Source organism: Oryza brachyantha, chromosome 12, assembly GCF_000231095.2.
Source record: "Oryza brachyantha chromosome 12, ObraRS2, whole genome shotgun sequence".
In the NCBI taxonomy this organism is placed as follows: domain Eukaryota; kingdom Viridiplantae; phylum Streptophyta; class Magnoliopsida; order Poales; family Poaceae; genus Oryza; species Oryza brachyantha.
The window spans coordinates 1,245,490-1,259,641 of record NC_023174.2 but is presented as its reverse complement, the minus strand read 5'-3'; the positions used below and the strand labels follow the sequence as shown (position 1 = coordinate 1,259,641).

At 39.8% G+C, this 14,152-nt stretch overlaps 2 protein-coding genes and 1 pseudogene across 2 annotated transcripts; 1 reads left to right on the top strand and 2 right to left on the bottom strand.

Moving 5' to 3' along the window:
• Positions 1–72: 72 nt before the first annotated feature.
• Positions 73–838, bottom strand: LOC121055966 (annotated as a pseudogene).
• Positions 839–1,248: 410 nt separating this feature from the next.
• Positions 1,249–2,970, top strand: LOC102717299. The gene is made up of 5 exons (XM_006663724.2): positions 1,249–1,394; positions 1,743–1,829; positions 2,003–2,275; positions 2,364–2,558; positions 2,669–2,970. Exons 1-5 carry the CDS (start codon positions 1,275–1,277, stop codon positions 2,708–2,710), a joined length of 717 nt encoding a protein of 238 aa, XP_006663787.1. The 5' UTR covers positions 1,249–1,274; the 3' UTR covers positions 2,711–2,970.
• Positions 2,971–7,121: 4,151 nt separating this feature from the next.
• Positions 7,122–12,388, bottom strand: LOC102713865 (F-box protein PP2-B10-like). The gene is made up of 3 exons (XM_006664242.2): positions 12,083–12,388; positions 10,294–10,418; positions 7,122–7,814 (listed from the first exon to the last, which is right to left on the bottom strand). Exons 1-3 carry the CDS (start codon positions 12,386–12,388, stop codon positions 7,343–7,345), a joined length of 903 nt encoding a protein of 300 aa, XP_006664305.1. The 3' UTR covers positions 7,122–7,342.
• Positions 12,389–14,152: the final 1,764 nt, after the last annotated feature.

The following is a 14,152-nucleotide window of genomic DNA, read 5'->3' as shown; positions in this document are numbered from 1 at the left end:
GGTGGGACAAAAATACTCTCATCAGATCGACGCCCGTTCAGAGAATCCATGGAACTCATGAGGGTTAGTTCATCAGTGGGTAAAGGTGTAGAAGACGGTGCCGACGTAGACGGCGAGCGCGGCGGAGACGAGGCCGGCGGCGGCCTTGGCAGCAGCGCGGTTGGTGGCGCAGCTGAGCGTGCCGAGGCGGATCTGGACGACGGAGCCGACGGCGGAGGCGAGCATGGTGAGGCGAAGCGGGCGAGGTCGAGCGCTAGCTTGAGCCCCTGCGTGACGAAGTTGGAGAAGAGAAAGGAGGAGAAGGCCACCAACTCTAGCACCAGCAGCAAGCGCGCCACCCCTAGCCCGACGTCGCAGGACGGGTCGCCGGCGAGGCTGCGGAGCTCGCCGGGGGTGGCCAGGGAGAGCCCCACGAAGACGGCCACCGTGAAGAGCGTGTTCATGTTCACCACCCCACTGTCGTCGCCGTTGTTTTGCTCCTCTGATCTGGTCAGCAAAAAGAATAAAATCTTTGAATCAGCTCTGAATCGATCGTTCTTGGAGTGCTTTTGACCGAGTGCCTTTTTCTCTCATCTTTCAAGAAATGGAGTGCTTTATCGAATCGAACAATGCAGATTGCTGGTTTTTGCACTGAGGCGGCGGCGGCACCTAGGAGGCTAGGAGGCAGCAAGGTGGCGGCCGAGTCGGGGGCGAACGCCGGCGCCGATTGATGAGGGTATTTTCGTCCAACCGGGTGAGAAAAAACAGCAAAATCGATGAGAATTACGAAAATAGCAAAATAAATATGTGAAGTGGCATTTTGACGAACGCCGCTTTTGAGAATGACATCATGTCCCATTTCTCGCCGTCACACGTTTCATCCAGCGTTGATGAGCTGGATCGTAGCCTGACGGAGGGACTGCTAGCCTGGGCTGCTACCACCTGGCTGACATCACGGGCCTACATGGTCACAAAACACGTAATAATGGTAAATTTTGGTGTGCACAATTGCATTTAAATTCCGGCATACTTATTTACGGTATTAATTAATCGTAATTTTTCTTACGGGGAATGAATTCAATTATTTTGGTGTAAACTGTTCCTCCTTTCTATATTTCAACAGAGTAAATTGATATAGCAATCAATGGATAAATACATATATAATTAATGGTTAACACATTTATTTTGGTGCACCATAAAAAAAAGCCTATATAAAGTGTCCATATTATCCTATCTGCCAAAGGTAGTATCATCGGTCGTCGGCTTCGATTGTACTGAAGATCGACTCCTAGAAAATGAGCTCTCTTCATGCTTTGCATTTTGCATTATTTGCAGTAGTAAGCCAACTTTTGGCAACAACGAGAACTGTTCATGGCATACGCGTTGATCCCAGTGATATTATCGAGACCATACAGGTATGAAATTATACATTTTGATGATAATCTTGTTTAGCCTTTGGGATTGGATATGCAAAACTACTCGGTTGATTGGGCTGCTTACATCATGTTGAATGTAGAGGGCCGGTTTAATCCATTATTTTAAAACCACTTGGCAGATATCTATTGCTATATATCCACAGTAATCTGTTGTTTAATTTTGTTACGTGGTGAATTCTCAAATCCCAAATTAAAATGTTCCTGATCTTGATATATAATCGATCTGGTTGAATTCATAAATCATAAATTTTACTTTTTCCACCGATCATTCACCTTAACCCAAAGAAGCTTCAATTGCTAAGTGTTTCTTTGGTTTCTATGTGACAGAGCGAGTGCGGTGATATTATTGATTGCGTGGACATGTACAAGCAACCAAGCCTCAAGAATCCGTTGCTCAGAGATCATAAGATCCAGGTGCTTCCATTGTTCAATAGTATTAATTATATAAATTTTTTGAATAAGACAAAGAGTCAAACATATATATAAAAAAATCAACAGCGTCAAACATTTAGGGACGGAGGGAGTAGTTATTACTGTAATTTTGCAAGGACTGTCATATGAACATTATTTCCATTGATATCATTCAGCTTAAACCAAGCATGGGTCCTCCCAAGATTGTTGAGAAGATGATGGCGATGCGAAGGAACAACTCGCACATGATTGCAGCGGAGCAGACATGGCAGCGAAGCGACAGTTGCCCTGAAGGAAGCATCCCAGTCCGAAGGACACCTGCTAATGCAGGTGCCACTGTCGCTAACCAAACTCTCGCATTCTTCTCCTCCTATGGACGCCCTCCTCCTCCAACCAATATTACTACTATCCAGGATGAAGCTGGCAAGCAGAGCAACTATAATCTAGAAGTATGTAGGATACCATAATCTTAATTATCAATTTAATCATCAGAGAGATATACATGGTCATGGTCTCATGGATGGATGATTTGTGTAGATCGCAGCGGCATATGGAGTGAGCGGGCCGTATCACGGTGCATCGGCATGGATTCCAATATGGAAAACAGCAGTGGAGCCCTCTGAGTTCTCCAAGAGCTATCTCCTCATTGCCAGTCCTTCGGTCAGGGATTTCGTGTCCATCAGAGGCAAAGATCCACCCAACACCGACAACCAAGTTGCTGTTCGAATTGTTGTACGTGAATATATATATATATATATATATATATATATATATATGTGTGTGTGTGTGTGTGTATATATATTATATAAATTTATATTTTTGTCTTGTGTTGTTGTATGCAGGTTTATCCTAAATATTTTGGTGACGATTTTCCTCCACTGTAAACTTGGCAAAGCTGACAAAAACTCAGGAAGAATAAATAGGAGGCTAATCAATGCTTTCAGAAACAGGCTGAACTAGCTAGAGCCCAGGGAACTATACCTGTTTGGTAGGAGACAAGTGGCCTTAGTTTGTTTTTTTTGCAAAGCATTTGTAACAAATTAAGTACAAATTAAAAGTAGGCTATTTTCCCCTTTTAATTAAGTGTTTAGGGTCTCTTTTTTCAAAAAATATCAAAAAGCTATTGTTACTAATAAATTTTATAGTTCTACCATCAAGCTAACCCTCATAATTGGTTTACAATGATGCAATTTACATACTTGCATATAAATCAATAAAGACGGGGGAGATATAAATATCTCTTAGACCTTGCTTCCTTATGATGCTGTTGGAAACCAAGTGCGAAGCGTGTCGTAATCTTCCCAGTAGCCATAGCTTCAGACAATGAACCCCAATGCACTCTGATTTGTACCACAACAGCATTACCTTAACCATTCGCCTGTCCAGAATTTCAGTAGGTAACAACTCCTCAATATCCAAAGCCACAAAATCTCCTTAATATCCAAAGCCACAAAATCTGGTAAGTTTAATAAAATCTAGCACCGTAGAAGGAACAAATTATTTCAATTGAGAAACATGAAATACTGGATGCATTTGACTACCAGCTAGCAATTGTAACTGGTAGGCTAGTGAACCAACACGCTCCAATATCAAAAAGGGGCCAAAATACTTCATAGCCAATCAGGCAAGGACGATTCACCACTGAATTTTGTGCATAGGGCTGCAATTTCAAATATATAGAATCTCCTACTTGAAAGGCCCGTACTGTTCTCTTAGAATCAGCCACCTGCTTCATGTGATTCTGAGCACGAGCCAGATGATGATCTAGTAAGCTGGAATAAAAACTTATTTTCTGAAGCAGAACATTAGAATCATTGGACTTTCTAGCAGATTCATATGAAGGAACTAGAGATAAAAGGAGGTAGTAATCCATAAGATGGGTCTAAGGCCTTGTTTAGTTGCCAAAAATTTTTGGCAAAAGGTCATGTGGAACGTTTGACCGGATGTCGGAAGGTATTTTTAGACACGAATGAAAAAACAAATTTCAGATTCCGCCTGGAAACCGCGAGACGAATATTTTGAGTCTAATTAATCCGTCATTAGCACATATCGGTTACTATAGCACTTATGGCTAATCATGTCCTAATTAGGCTCAAAAGATTCGTCTCACGATTTTCCCCATAATTGTGTAATTAATTTTAATGTTCACATATATTTAACGCTTCATTTAAATGTACAAAGATTTGATGTGATGTTTTTAAGAAAAGTTTTTGAGAACTAAACAGGGCGTAATTCATAGAGAACTTTGTGTGGAGAACCCGGAAGAGATGCACGGGAGCACGTATTGTACTAGAATTGAGCCAGAAAATGCCAACCTGCCCACTGTTTAGGTGTATGAACTACTACACATCTCAAATACATTTCAAGGCACTGATTAACACGCTGAATCTGCCCATCCGACTGAGGGTGATAGGAAGTGCTCAAATTAAGTGGAATGTGAAATCTTGCAAAGAGTGTTTTCAGAGGCTAACATTTCATTAACCTGCTTCTCAATCTCATCCTTCTGAGTGGGAGATTATCTGTAAGGCCTACTATTCACTAGTAAAAGTCCATCCAAGTGAGGAATAGAATGATCAAATTGCCTATGAGGAGGTTGTCTGAAATAAAACGGCTATTTTTTTTTGTCAGTCAGTCACACAATCTGGTACCGAAGAACAAGGAGAAGAAGATGCAGGAGAAACATCTAGCATCATAACTCCCTAATTCCAGGACTTTCATAGAAGAAACAAATGTATATCCTTGAATCCACCAGTACCAGCCATGAAAAACATAGTACCATCAGCTATCTTGACAGTAGCATTCTCACAAGAAACTGTGGGTACTTTTAATCCATGGCAAAGATTGGCATTGAAAATAAAACTGTGTGAACTCCCTGAATAAACCAAAATTTGTATCACCTGGTTTCCTACTAATGCTCTCAATTGCAAGGAATTAGTATGACTAGTACCAAACATAGCTTGTAAAGAGGGTAACATTTCATTTTAAACAAAAATATCTTGCTGACTAATAGAGTACAACAGTGCATCATCCAAAAGTTCAGCAGAAGCAGTGAGATCCATAGCTTTTAATTGAGCCCCTTCAGGTTTGCCAGACACATGACATGGACTAGAGGAGGGACACGGGCCGTGCTGGGCTAGCACCTAACGAAGGCAAATTCTGCAGTGGTGGATGATTAGCAGAAACATGAATAGCGGCCACCGCCTTGAGTGCACGTGCCATCACAGTCTGCTCCTGCTGCACTTGGCTTAACAAAGACATTGAGAGATCCACCTTGCTCTGCACTGAATCCAACAATTTTCCTTGTTGTTCTGGCTTGAGATCAATCTGCTCCAATTGCTTACAGATCTCCTCATTCCTCAACACCTTCGACCTTGGCGGACGCTGCATCCAACACCTCAATATGTTGTTCCATCGCATCCATGGCCGCAACCACTTGGCGAATTAGAATGCCTTGCTTAGATGGAGCCGTGGCGGCGATTTCTTCAAATCAAATCGAACCAAGCACGAGATTAATGGAGATTCCTACGAACAAGGAATCCAAACTCTGTTGCTCCGATTGATCGATCAACCATGACAGAAACTCCACACACCACGCCCTAATTGCACCAGAATATGACACCACCTCAAAGCTGACGAACTTTTCCGTCGCGACGTCAAGGAAAAATAGAGAAATCAGAGTTCAGGGGAAAGGCCGTTTCATTGATCAGCTTGTCGAACACACTCCAGTTCACGGGGATTTTTTATATCTCCCACACACACAAATTGCCGTTAGGGCCCCCCTGTCAGACTAACACCCCTTACATCACCAAATGTGTTTTCCCAACGCAAATACGCCTTGTGACAATTACGCCTTCCACTATTGATCAGACAAAACCGTATGAGCTTGAGCCTTATTGGCTCAAACACTTCACCACGAATGACCGAATTAATGATTCCCATCGAGTTTCAATAGAGTATGATACAGTATATATCTACTACTCAAGAAATGCAATCACTGGTCCTCCTCCTCCCCTCCTATTATGTGATTGGTTAAAATTCCCTACTCCCAACAAACCAGAAATACACGATTGGTTAAAGCCCCCCGTGAACGTAATGTGGGACTATCCTTAATCACTGGATGATATCCCGCGTGTTGCGGCGGGCCACAGTATGGGTAAAATCGTACTTACAGTGAAATAGGAGTGGTGTAGAATTTTGCATGATAAAAAGAAGTAAAGTAGAATTTGAGAAAAAAATATTGGAGATTTTATATTTGATAGTGCTGAAGGCATAATAATGCATGACAACTTTAGACTTATATAGTTTTATGTGAGGCCCAAGAAAGATAAATTGTATTTGCTTGTAGTATTAGCATGTAATTTACCTATATCATCATCTGAATAAATAACAAATAACAATATTACATGTCAGCATATATTTTCTAAAATGAAGTAGTTTGATGAGTTAGCTACCTAGTAGCATAAAACATGCCAAAAGACCAAACAAAGTTCAGCATTATATGTACATATGCAAAATGTTGAGCTATCAATAGAAATTGCAGCAACTCCAAACACTATCCATGGAAAACAAAGTGAGTGAACTATCATATATTATCCATCGATGCGGTGACAATTTCAAACACGATTAGCAACAGCCATGTGTGGTGTTCTGTTTAGACATGATTAATTTTGTCATGGAAAAAATTTGTAGGCTGAGCAAGATCATGGGCACTGATGAGGAAGTGCTACCGGATCTGATCGAAATGGGAGCTGCCAGTGAGGAGAGCAGGCCGCGGGGCGAGGAGAGGAGGTGAGGCGGCACGCCGGCGGGCGGTGTAGGGCGGTGGGGAGAGGAGATCGGTGGGCAGCGGTGGGCGACGAGGAGAGGAGAGCAGGAGCGTGGCGCAGGGCACACGCCAGGGGGTGGCGCACGGCGGCGAGGAGAGCAGATCGCTGGGCGGCGCTGGGCGGTGAAGAGAGGAGAGCAGGCAGGTGGCGGAGGGCTGGCTGACGGCGCAGGGCGACATGGAGAGGAGATCAGTGGACGGAGGGGAGAGGAGATCGGCGGGCGGGTGCAGGATGGCGAGGAGGGGAGAGGCGGCGCTGGGAAGCAGGGAGAGGAGAACTCACGTGCGGCGTGGATGTCTGCGTGGTGGGATGACAGTGGGTTTTTTTGGGCTAAAGGATGGTGGACTTTTGGACTGAAGAGATAAAATCTATAGACATGTGGAGAAAATCTAGAGCTCATCGGATATGATAAGATGACTATAATTTAATGATGACGTGACCTTATAGAATCAAACTTTGTGGGTGAAAACGGGCCCATTATAACACATGAGTACATTATTAATACAGAGAAATATAGCAGTACAACATGTATGCATCTGAGACAAAACTGAAAATACTAATAAAAAGATTCCTGATCATGAGAACATATATTGTCAATGACTATTTATTTTATTTTAAGTGATTTAGACACCATGTGTATTAAATATTGTCCAGCCTGCAGGCAGCGATGGGAATGAAACCACATAATTCTCACGGCGTATGTTTTGGCCTAATCTCTATACCCTCCAGGATGAGTCCTTTCTTCCAGTGCTGTTCCACGATCTCTGTAAAGAGGATGGTGACCTCTCCGTCCTCCCCTTGGTCGTTGTAGAACTGTCCCATCTCTACCTCCAACCAGCCATCAGCCCTCTGTCTTGGGTAACTTCTGGTTCTGCATTCTCCTTGTTCTTCTGCATTATGCTGTTCATCAGTACTAGTGCTGCTTGTGCTGGACTGTGACTCTTGTTTCCGTGGGTACAGAGACACGATCCGCTTTGATACATTATTATCGCCTACGGTGATGGATGCCTCTTGCGTCAGTGAGTCAAGACCATATGAATCATCAGCCAACTTGAAGACGAGATAAGCTGAATACGTTGTGCTCGGGGAGAGTTCTCTGGAGCCAATTTTGCCAGTGATGTGCAACCAACAGACTGATAGCAGCTCGGCTACCTGCTCAAACCTGTTAAGTACAGTAGACAAGGTTTTACAAATATGGCACTATAAATTTACCTATTTGTCTCAATGGCAAATATTACCGCTGTTTCAGGTTATAACATTTTTTTTACAAATATACTCACAGTGCCCTATCTACTGCCGTGCACCCCAATTATTTTTTTTTACATTTTACTAATTGTGCTGCAGGACTACGCGCCTTATGTGAGTAAAGTTTTAATTTTAATGTTTAGAGCAGATATATGAGGGCTTTTTTTTAACTTTCTTATGGCGAAGCAGTTATATCGACATGACATACAGATGGCTGAGTAATCTTGTTACCATCTTATCTACTAACAGGACGCTGTTTACGGCGGTGATTTATAGAGTTGCCAGAGCAAAATACAAGGATTGAAAGCGGAGAACCTCAGATAACTACCTCTTCTCACTGATCCAATAAAGATCAAAAGTAAGATTTTACCATTCCCATTGCCATGCATCCATCATATATTGTATTTGTAAATGGATCAAGGGGAAACTGCCGGAGAAGGTAATTAAGGCAGATAAAGTTTTCTGGTTTGCAATCTGAGTACAGGATGATCGATCGTTCCGGATACTCAGAATGTAGTCGCCCCCAAGGTTTTGGCCCATAGACAGACAGACCGGAGGGCAATCTAGCTTCCAGGCGAAACAGTCTAGACACAAAAAAACCGCAAGAGAATGAAGAAGCTAGTCGCAGGATCCAATTGACAGTTGAGACTTGAGAGATTTGTCACATGAGTACGGTGGACGATGCAACGGGTGTGTCCATGCGACTAACGACGATGGTGATCACGACCTGCGCTGCAACGGTGTCTTCCTCCCTGACATCGACCAACCAATTTGAGACCTCTATGCCCAAGATAAACAGCGTTCTCCATGCTTGTCTATGTCGCCACTTTACCTCCAATGCATAGTACTTACTTAACAACATAATTAAACTAAACACTATACTTTTTATTGGAGGTGCCCTTGCCAATTGTATTTTTTTATGCGTAGTACTACTCCGTCCAATATAACTTCATTTGTGAATTCCGGTGTTCAACGTTTAACCTTTTGTCTTATTTTAAAAAGTTATAAAAAATAGTCACACATAAAGTACTATTTATGTTTTATTATTAAAAAATTAAAATACTAATTATAAATTTTATTTTAAATAAGACGACGAAAGAAACGTTAAATATAAGGAGTGCAAAAATGCATTTGTGGTGGGGCGGAGGGGGTATATATTAATGAAACTTGGAGTAATTTTTCTACCCGTGCATGGTGGAATGCTTTGGTGTAAATACACGCGATAAAAAATATATCCATCAATGTATTATCATTAATGGTGTATTTTTTAGTAAAATACATATTAAATAAATAATGTATAAAACATCATGTTGTACCATGAGCATAAAGTTTTTATTGGTTCGAAAACAAAGAGTAAATAAATTACTCATGCCCGGTAGAAGTATAAAGTTTTTATCAGTTCACAACTAGAGAGTAAATATATTATTTATGGAAACATCATGTCGGTAGAATAGAGTAAAAAAACTACTGACATAAAGTTTTGTGAGTAAATAAATTACTGGGAAAGTTCCATGACATACCATGGATATTTTTTTGCATAGAAGACCAAATCAAGTAATAATTATTTTATTTAGGTATAATTTTTAACTTGAGAGTAAGAGTTGACAGTAAACTTTTTACTTGCTGGTAGGAGAGGAGAGGTGTGTGTGGCCCACTCACAGTAGGACACGGCTAAATTATCAACAACTCCCGTTTAGTAAATAAATTACTCTTCGGTAGTATTACTTGGAATAATTTTATTATTTAGATTATGGGGTGCTTTCCAAAGTAACTTTTTTATAATATGTAGGAACATGACGTGTGTTAGAGCCCGTGTCATTCGTTTTTTAGTATGAGTAATTTAGTTACAATATGATATTTCTACAATGCAATTTATTTCTACAAGCATTTTATTTATTATGTATTTTCGATCATTAGTATCGATTAAAAAAAGATGACAGTTATGACAGGGTAATCGAATGTAAACAGATAGGCATATTTAAACCAAGCATATTATGATTGCAAAAGGACAAAGACGCCGGTTGCAATAGGGTCATGGGCGAGATATATGAGCTCATGTTTTAGCTATAGCACGGGCTGCGCGTGATAGAGTAGTACTGCAAGAGCTTCAAAAAACAAGCTTTCTAGAATAGCTGCTACATCCGTCGCTGAATGTTTAACGTCGTTGACTTTTTAATATATGTTTGACCATTTATCTTATTTAAAAATTTTTACATAATTACTAATTTTTTTATCATTTTATTCATTGTTAAATATAATTTTATGCATATATATAACTTTACATATTTTTAAAAAGTTTAAATGAGACGAACAGTCAAATTTAACGACGTCAAACGTTTGAAGGAGGAGGAGGAGGAGGAAGTACTTTTTAGGGCGTTCGTACCGCGGCCAAGTACCTGGAGTCTGCGAGAGAGAGAAATCTCCAGTGGATGGGATGGTTGCCCCATCCCCATGCAATTCCTAGCGACCTTGAAGAAAGCATATAGCACTTGCCGCCCCTTATTTTGTCCAAAGAAAAGCTCTGCACGAAATTATACTGATTAAGAAAACTTTTAACAACAATAAAATGCATAAACATTTAAAAAAGTGAATTTAATAGAGTGATTGAAATATCTATGTAAGTGGGAGTGGATATGTCTGGGGTCGGTCTAATGTACGAACACATGTGCGCTCACTAACCTATGTGAATACATACATATACATATATAGACAGTTTATATATATATGTATACTTTGTGCTTATATGTATACAAGTTTCATCTTTATACATAAAAGGTTATATATAGAAAAATTATACATAGAACCAAACTTAACATATAAAGTATTTAGTAGAAAAAAATACCTAAATTGAAAATATTATGTCTCTACAAAGTTATACACAAACAATTATATATAAAGTTTGTATATAGGAAGCAAATATGTTTTATGCTACTGCCAGGCGTATAATTTTTCTGCCATGTTGATGTCAACAGCACTTGTGTGGTCATGGTTGACAGAGGAAATTTAACTTTTTGCCACTCTTACGAATGATAAAACAGATTTATCACTTGCTGATTATGATATATGACCTCTTATGAATCTATGATATGTACATTCAATGGTAAATCTACTACGAACGTTCGTAAGAATGACAAAAAATCAAATGCCTGGTTGACACAGCTTGTTGCCTCTAACTCAACGGACAAAAAGGGAGCACAAAAGGTCCATGGAGGAGCCATCGAAGAAGATCACAAGATTGTAGCGATCCCCGGTTTAGTCCTGCTCACTCAATCCCATGAAAAGTACTAGGATGTTTAGTACAACAACTCTGTTCCGGACAGACCTACGTTCAGATTTATATTGTTATAATGTTAATCTTTAATAGTAGATTTAATTTTTTAGACGGAGGGAGCAGGTGTGTTACTATTGGATGTGTGCATCCGTTGGTTAGGTCTGATCCCGTTTAAAAAAATCGGTTAGGTCTTATCCCATTTAAAAAATCTATGTCATACTTTTAACCACTCGTCTTATTTAGAAATGAATAAATTTATGTAATTATTCTTTTATGGTTGGATTTATTGCTAAATATATTTTTAATTATAATTTAACATTTTACATGTTTATATAAATTTATTAATAAGACGAATAATCAAATTTATGACAAAAAAATCAATATTTGATATATTAAAATATGGATGGAGTATTTATTAGCTATGTTGAGAAAAAAAAGGTTCCTATACGAGTGAAGTGCGTACGTATGGAAGGTTAATGGATCTGGAATTTTAATATTTTGGTTCTTTTTCAAAACATATTTTATAAATAGACCTCTAGAAAATTTATAGTTCGAATGAACCTTTTCACGACGCCAACGTCACTAGCGCCACAGTTGAATAGAAATGTTTAACCAAACCGTAATGGCAGTCAGGCATCCAACCATGTTTGAAGTATGAATTGTCATCATAGCAACACTAATATGGTCACAAGCAAATATTTCATCTCTAACCACGTTCCACGGTTGCACCCACATTGCAAATCATGTGACGACGAAATTCATGAAAAAATGGTACCATGCATACACATCACATGCTAACAGAATGCTCCCACTAGAAGGCCCAAATAGAGGGTTAAAGTCGAAGAATTAAGGATCAAAATTTCAAGTTAATGGATGGGGCCGGGTTGCGCGCGGGCATATATACAATTATATACCTTAGTGCCTTTGTCGAGGAGGACGTGTTCCTGGACGAGGCTTCGGAAGAGATCCTTCTTCGTGGAAGACAAATCGACGGGATCGTCGGCGCGGGCGAGGATGGAGGAGTAGTCCGTCGGCAGGAAGCGCTCCCAGACTGCGTCCAAGTCCGCTGCTGCTTGGAAGGCCCGCGACACGGCGGAGCAGCGGCATGCGTCGCCGGGCGTGGTGAGGGAGATGGCATGAGACACGCACGCCTCCGGCAGGTCAAGCAGGAGGAGGCTGCCGATGCCATGCGCTTCCTCCGTCTTTCGAGATTTCTTCATACGTGTACGTAAAACTGACAGATCGATCACTAGCTAGTACTACAAACGTATAAGCTTGCTTCTATGGTCATTCCATGCCCTGGAGACCTATCTTCCCATGGCAGGAGGGTCGGAGCAACAGCGACGACGGACGGTCGTGTCGATTTGCTCAACTAATGCAGATTGGGGAAGTCGTCTGCCACGCCACATGTCTCTAACGGCTCCACTGCTTGTCGTCTGCCACGTCATTTATCGTATCCAACCAGAGGATGTTTTATACACCGCGTTCACTGGTTGGGTACGTGCGACTAGGTTAGTTTTGAAAATTTTAAAATAAAAATATATTTATGTAAATATTTTTACAAATAAAATTATTAATAAAAAAAACCAATTACAACCAAAGGCCCTATTGTCTTCTTCCTCGCATACTCGCCCTCGCCGCCATCTTCTACCCATGGACAACCGTTTCATCTTAAAAACATCACATCGAATCTTTGGACACCTAAATAAAACATTAAATATAGACAAAAATAAAAACTAATTGTACAGTTAGGGGAGAAATCATGAGATGAATCTTTTGAGCCTAATTAGTCCATGATTATCTATAAGTGCTACACTAACTCATATGTGCTAATGCTGGATTAATTAGACTCAAAAGATTTATCTCGCAGTTTCTAAACCCGCCGTGAAATTATTTTTTTATTCGTGTCAAAAAACCCTTCCAATATTTAATCAAACATCCGAGGTCATATCTCTCTTATAAATTGTTATCGTCTAAACCTGGCCTTGGCCTAACTGTGAATAACGTGGATGTCACTATTTCAATGTCAAGTTCTCTCTCACTCAACCGCTATGTCTCCAGTCCTGTGAGACGTGAACTTCGGAAAACGTCCAATTTGACCTTTTTGTAACAACTAAATTGCTTCTAGAAGAATATAAGTATTCTGATTATTTGCATACTAATCATTAATTGTCACCTATATTTTCAGTTTTAGTTATGTTTACAAACAAAATTTGAATTTTTAGCCTTAAATATAGAGTTAAATTTAGGGGGGTTTAGTAATTTAACTTTAGCCTTAACTTTTAAATCACTAAATCACTAAGAACACCATAATAAAAGTTTTATTCATAAATTATTTTTTGTTTGTAAATATATCATTTTGACTTTTTCCTGAAAAACAAAAAAAAACAACCCAATAGTCAACATCTTTCTATTTGAAATTTTTCTTATTTTATGTTCACCGAACTGTCATCATTCATTTTTTATTTATTAATATATGCTGAACAAAAATATTTATATTTTAGGAATGAGGCAGTCGGTTTCTAATGGCAAGTTTCGAACTTCACCTAACTACCATGATTCATTTCTTATTTATTATTCGATACTAAACAAAAATATTTATATTTTAGGAATGAGACAGTCGGTTTATATTATATCTCCAGTACTGATCATAACAACATCAGTGTCGCTATTCTATTTTTTAATTGTCAACTTGGTTGATTGTAACGCAAGGAGAGCATTGCACATGATTGTAACATTACTTGCTATTACTGCTTGTGTTGACCAACAAATTTGCTTTTTCATGCATGATCCTAAGGATATCCCTATCTTGCTTTGATTAATTAAGCATATTCCTTGATACCTTCAGGGTACTCTTGATTATGGCTTGGTGCTTCATTAGACTTCCCCTGTTGGCATGTGGTTTAGTACATTACTAATATTGACGGGGTTGGTTGTCCTAACATGCGCAAGAAGTCCACTTCTAGCTAGCTATGGTGTGTTTC

Bases quoted from the DNA above. Each gene is read 5' to 3' on its own strand.
- LOC102717299 (XM_006663724.2), top strand. From the start codon at position 1,275: ATGAGCTCTCTTCATGCTTTGCATTTTGCATTATTTGCAGTAGTAAGC. The intron at 1,395-1,742 runs GTATGAAATTAT...TCTATGTGACAG, and splicing joins ATATTATCGAGACCATACAG to AGCGAGTGCGGTGATATTAT. The intron at 2,559-2,668 runs GTACGTGAATAT...TGTTGTATGCAG, and splicing joins AAGTTGCTGTTCGAATTGTT to GTTTATCCTAAATATTTTGG.
- LOC102713865 (XM_006664242.2), bottom strand. From the start codon at position 12,388: ATGAAGAAATCTCGAAAGACGGAGGAAGCGCATGGCATCGGCAGCCTC. The intron at 10,419-12,082 runs GTATATAATTGT...AATTTCGTGCAG, and splicing joins TCCTCGACAAAGGCACTAAG to AGCTTTTCTTTGGACAAAAT. The intron at 7,815-10,293 runs GTACTTGGCCGC...TGTACTTAACAG, and splicing joins CTCTCTCTCGCAGACTCCAG to GTTTGAGCAGGTAGCCGAGC.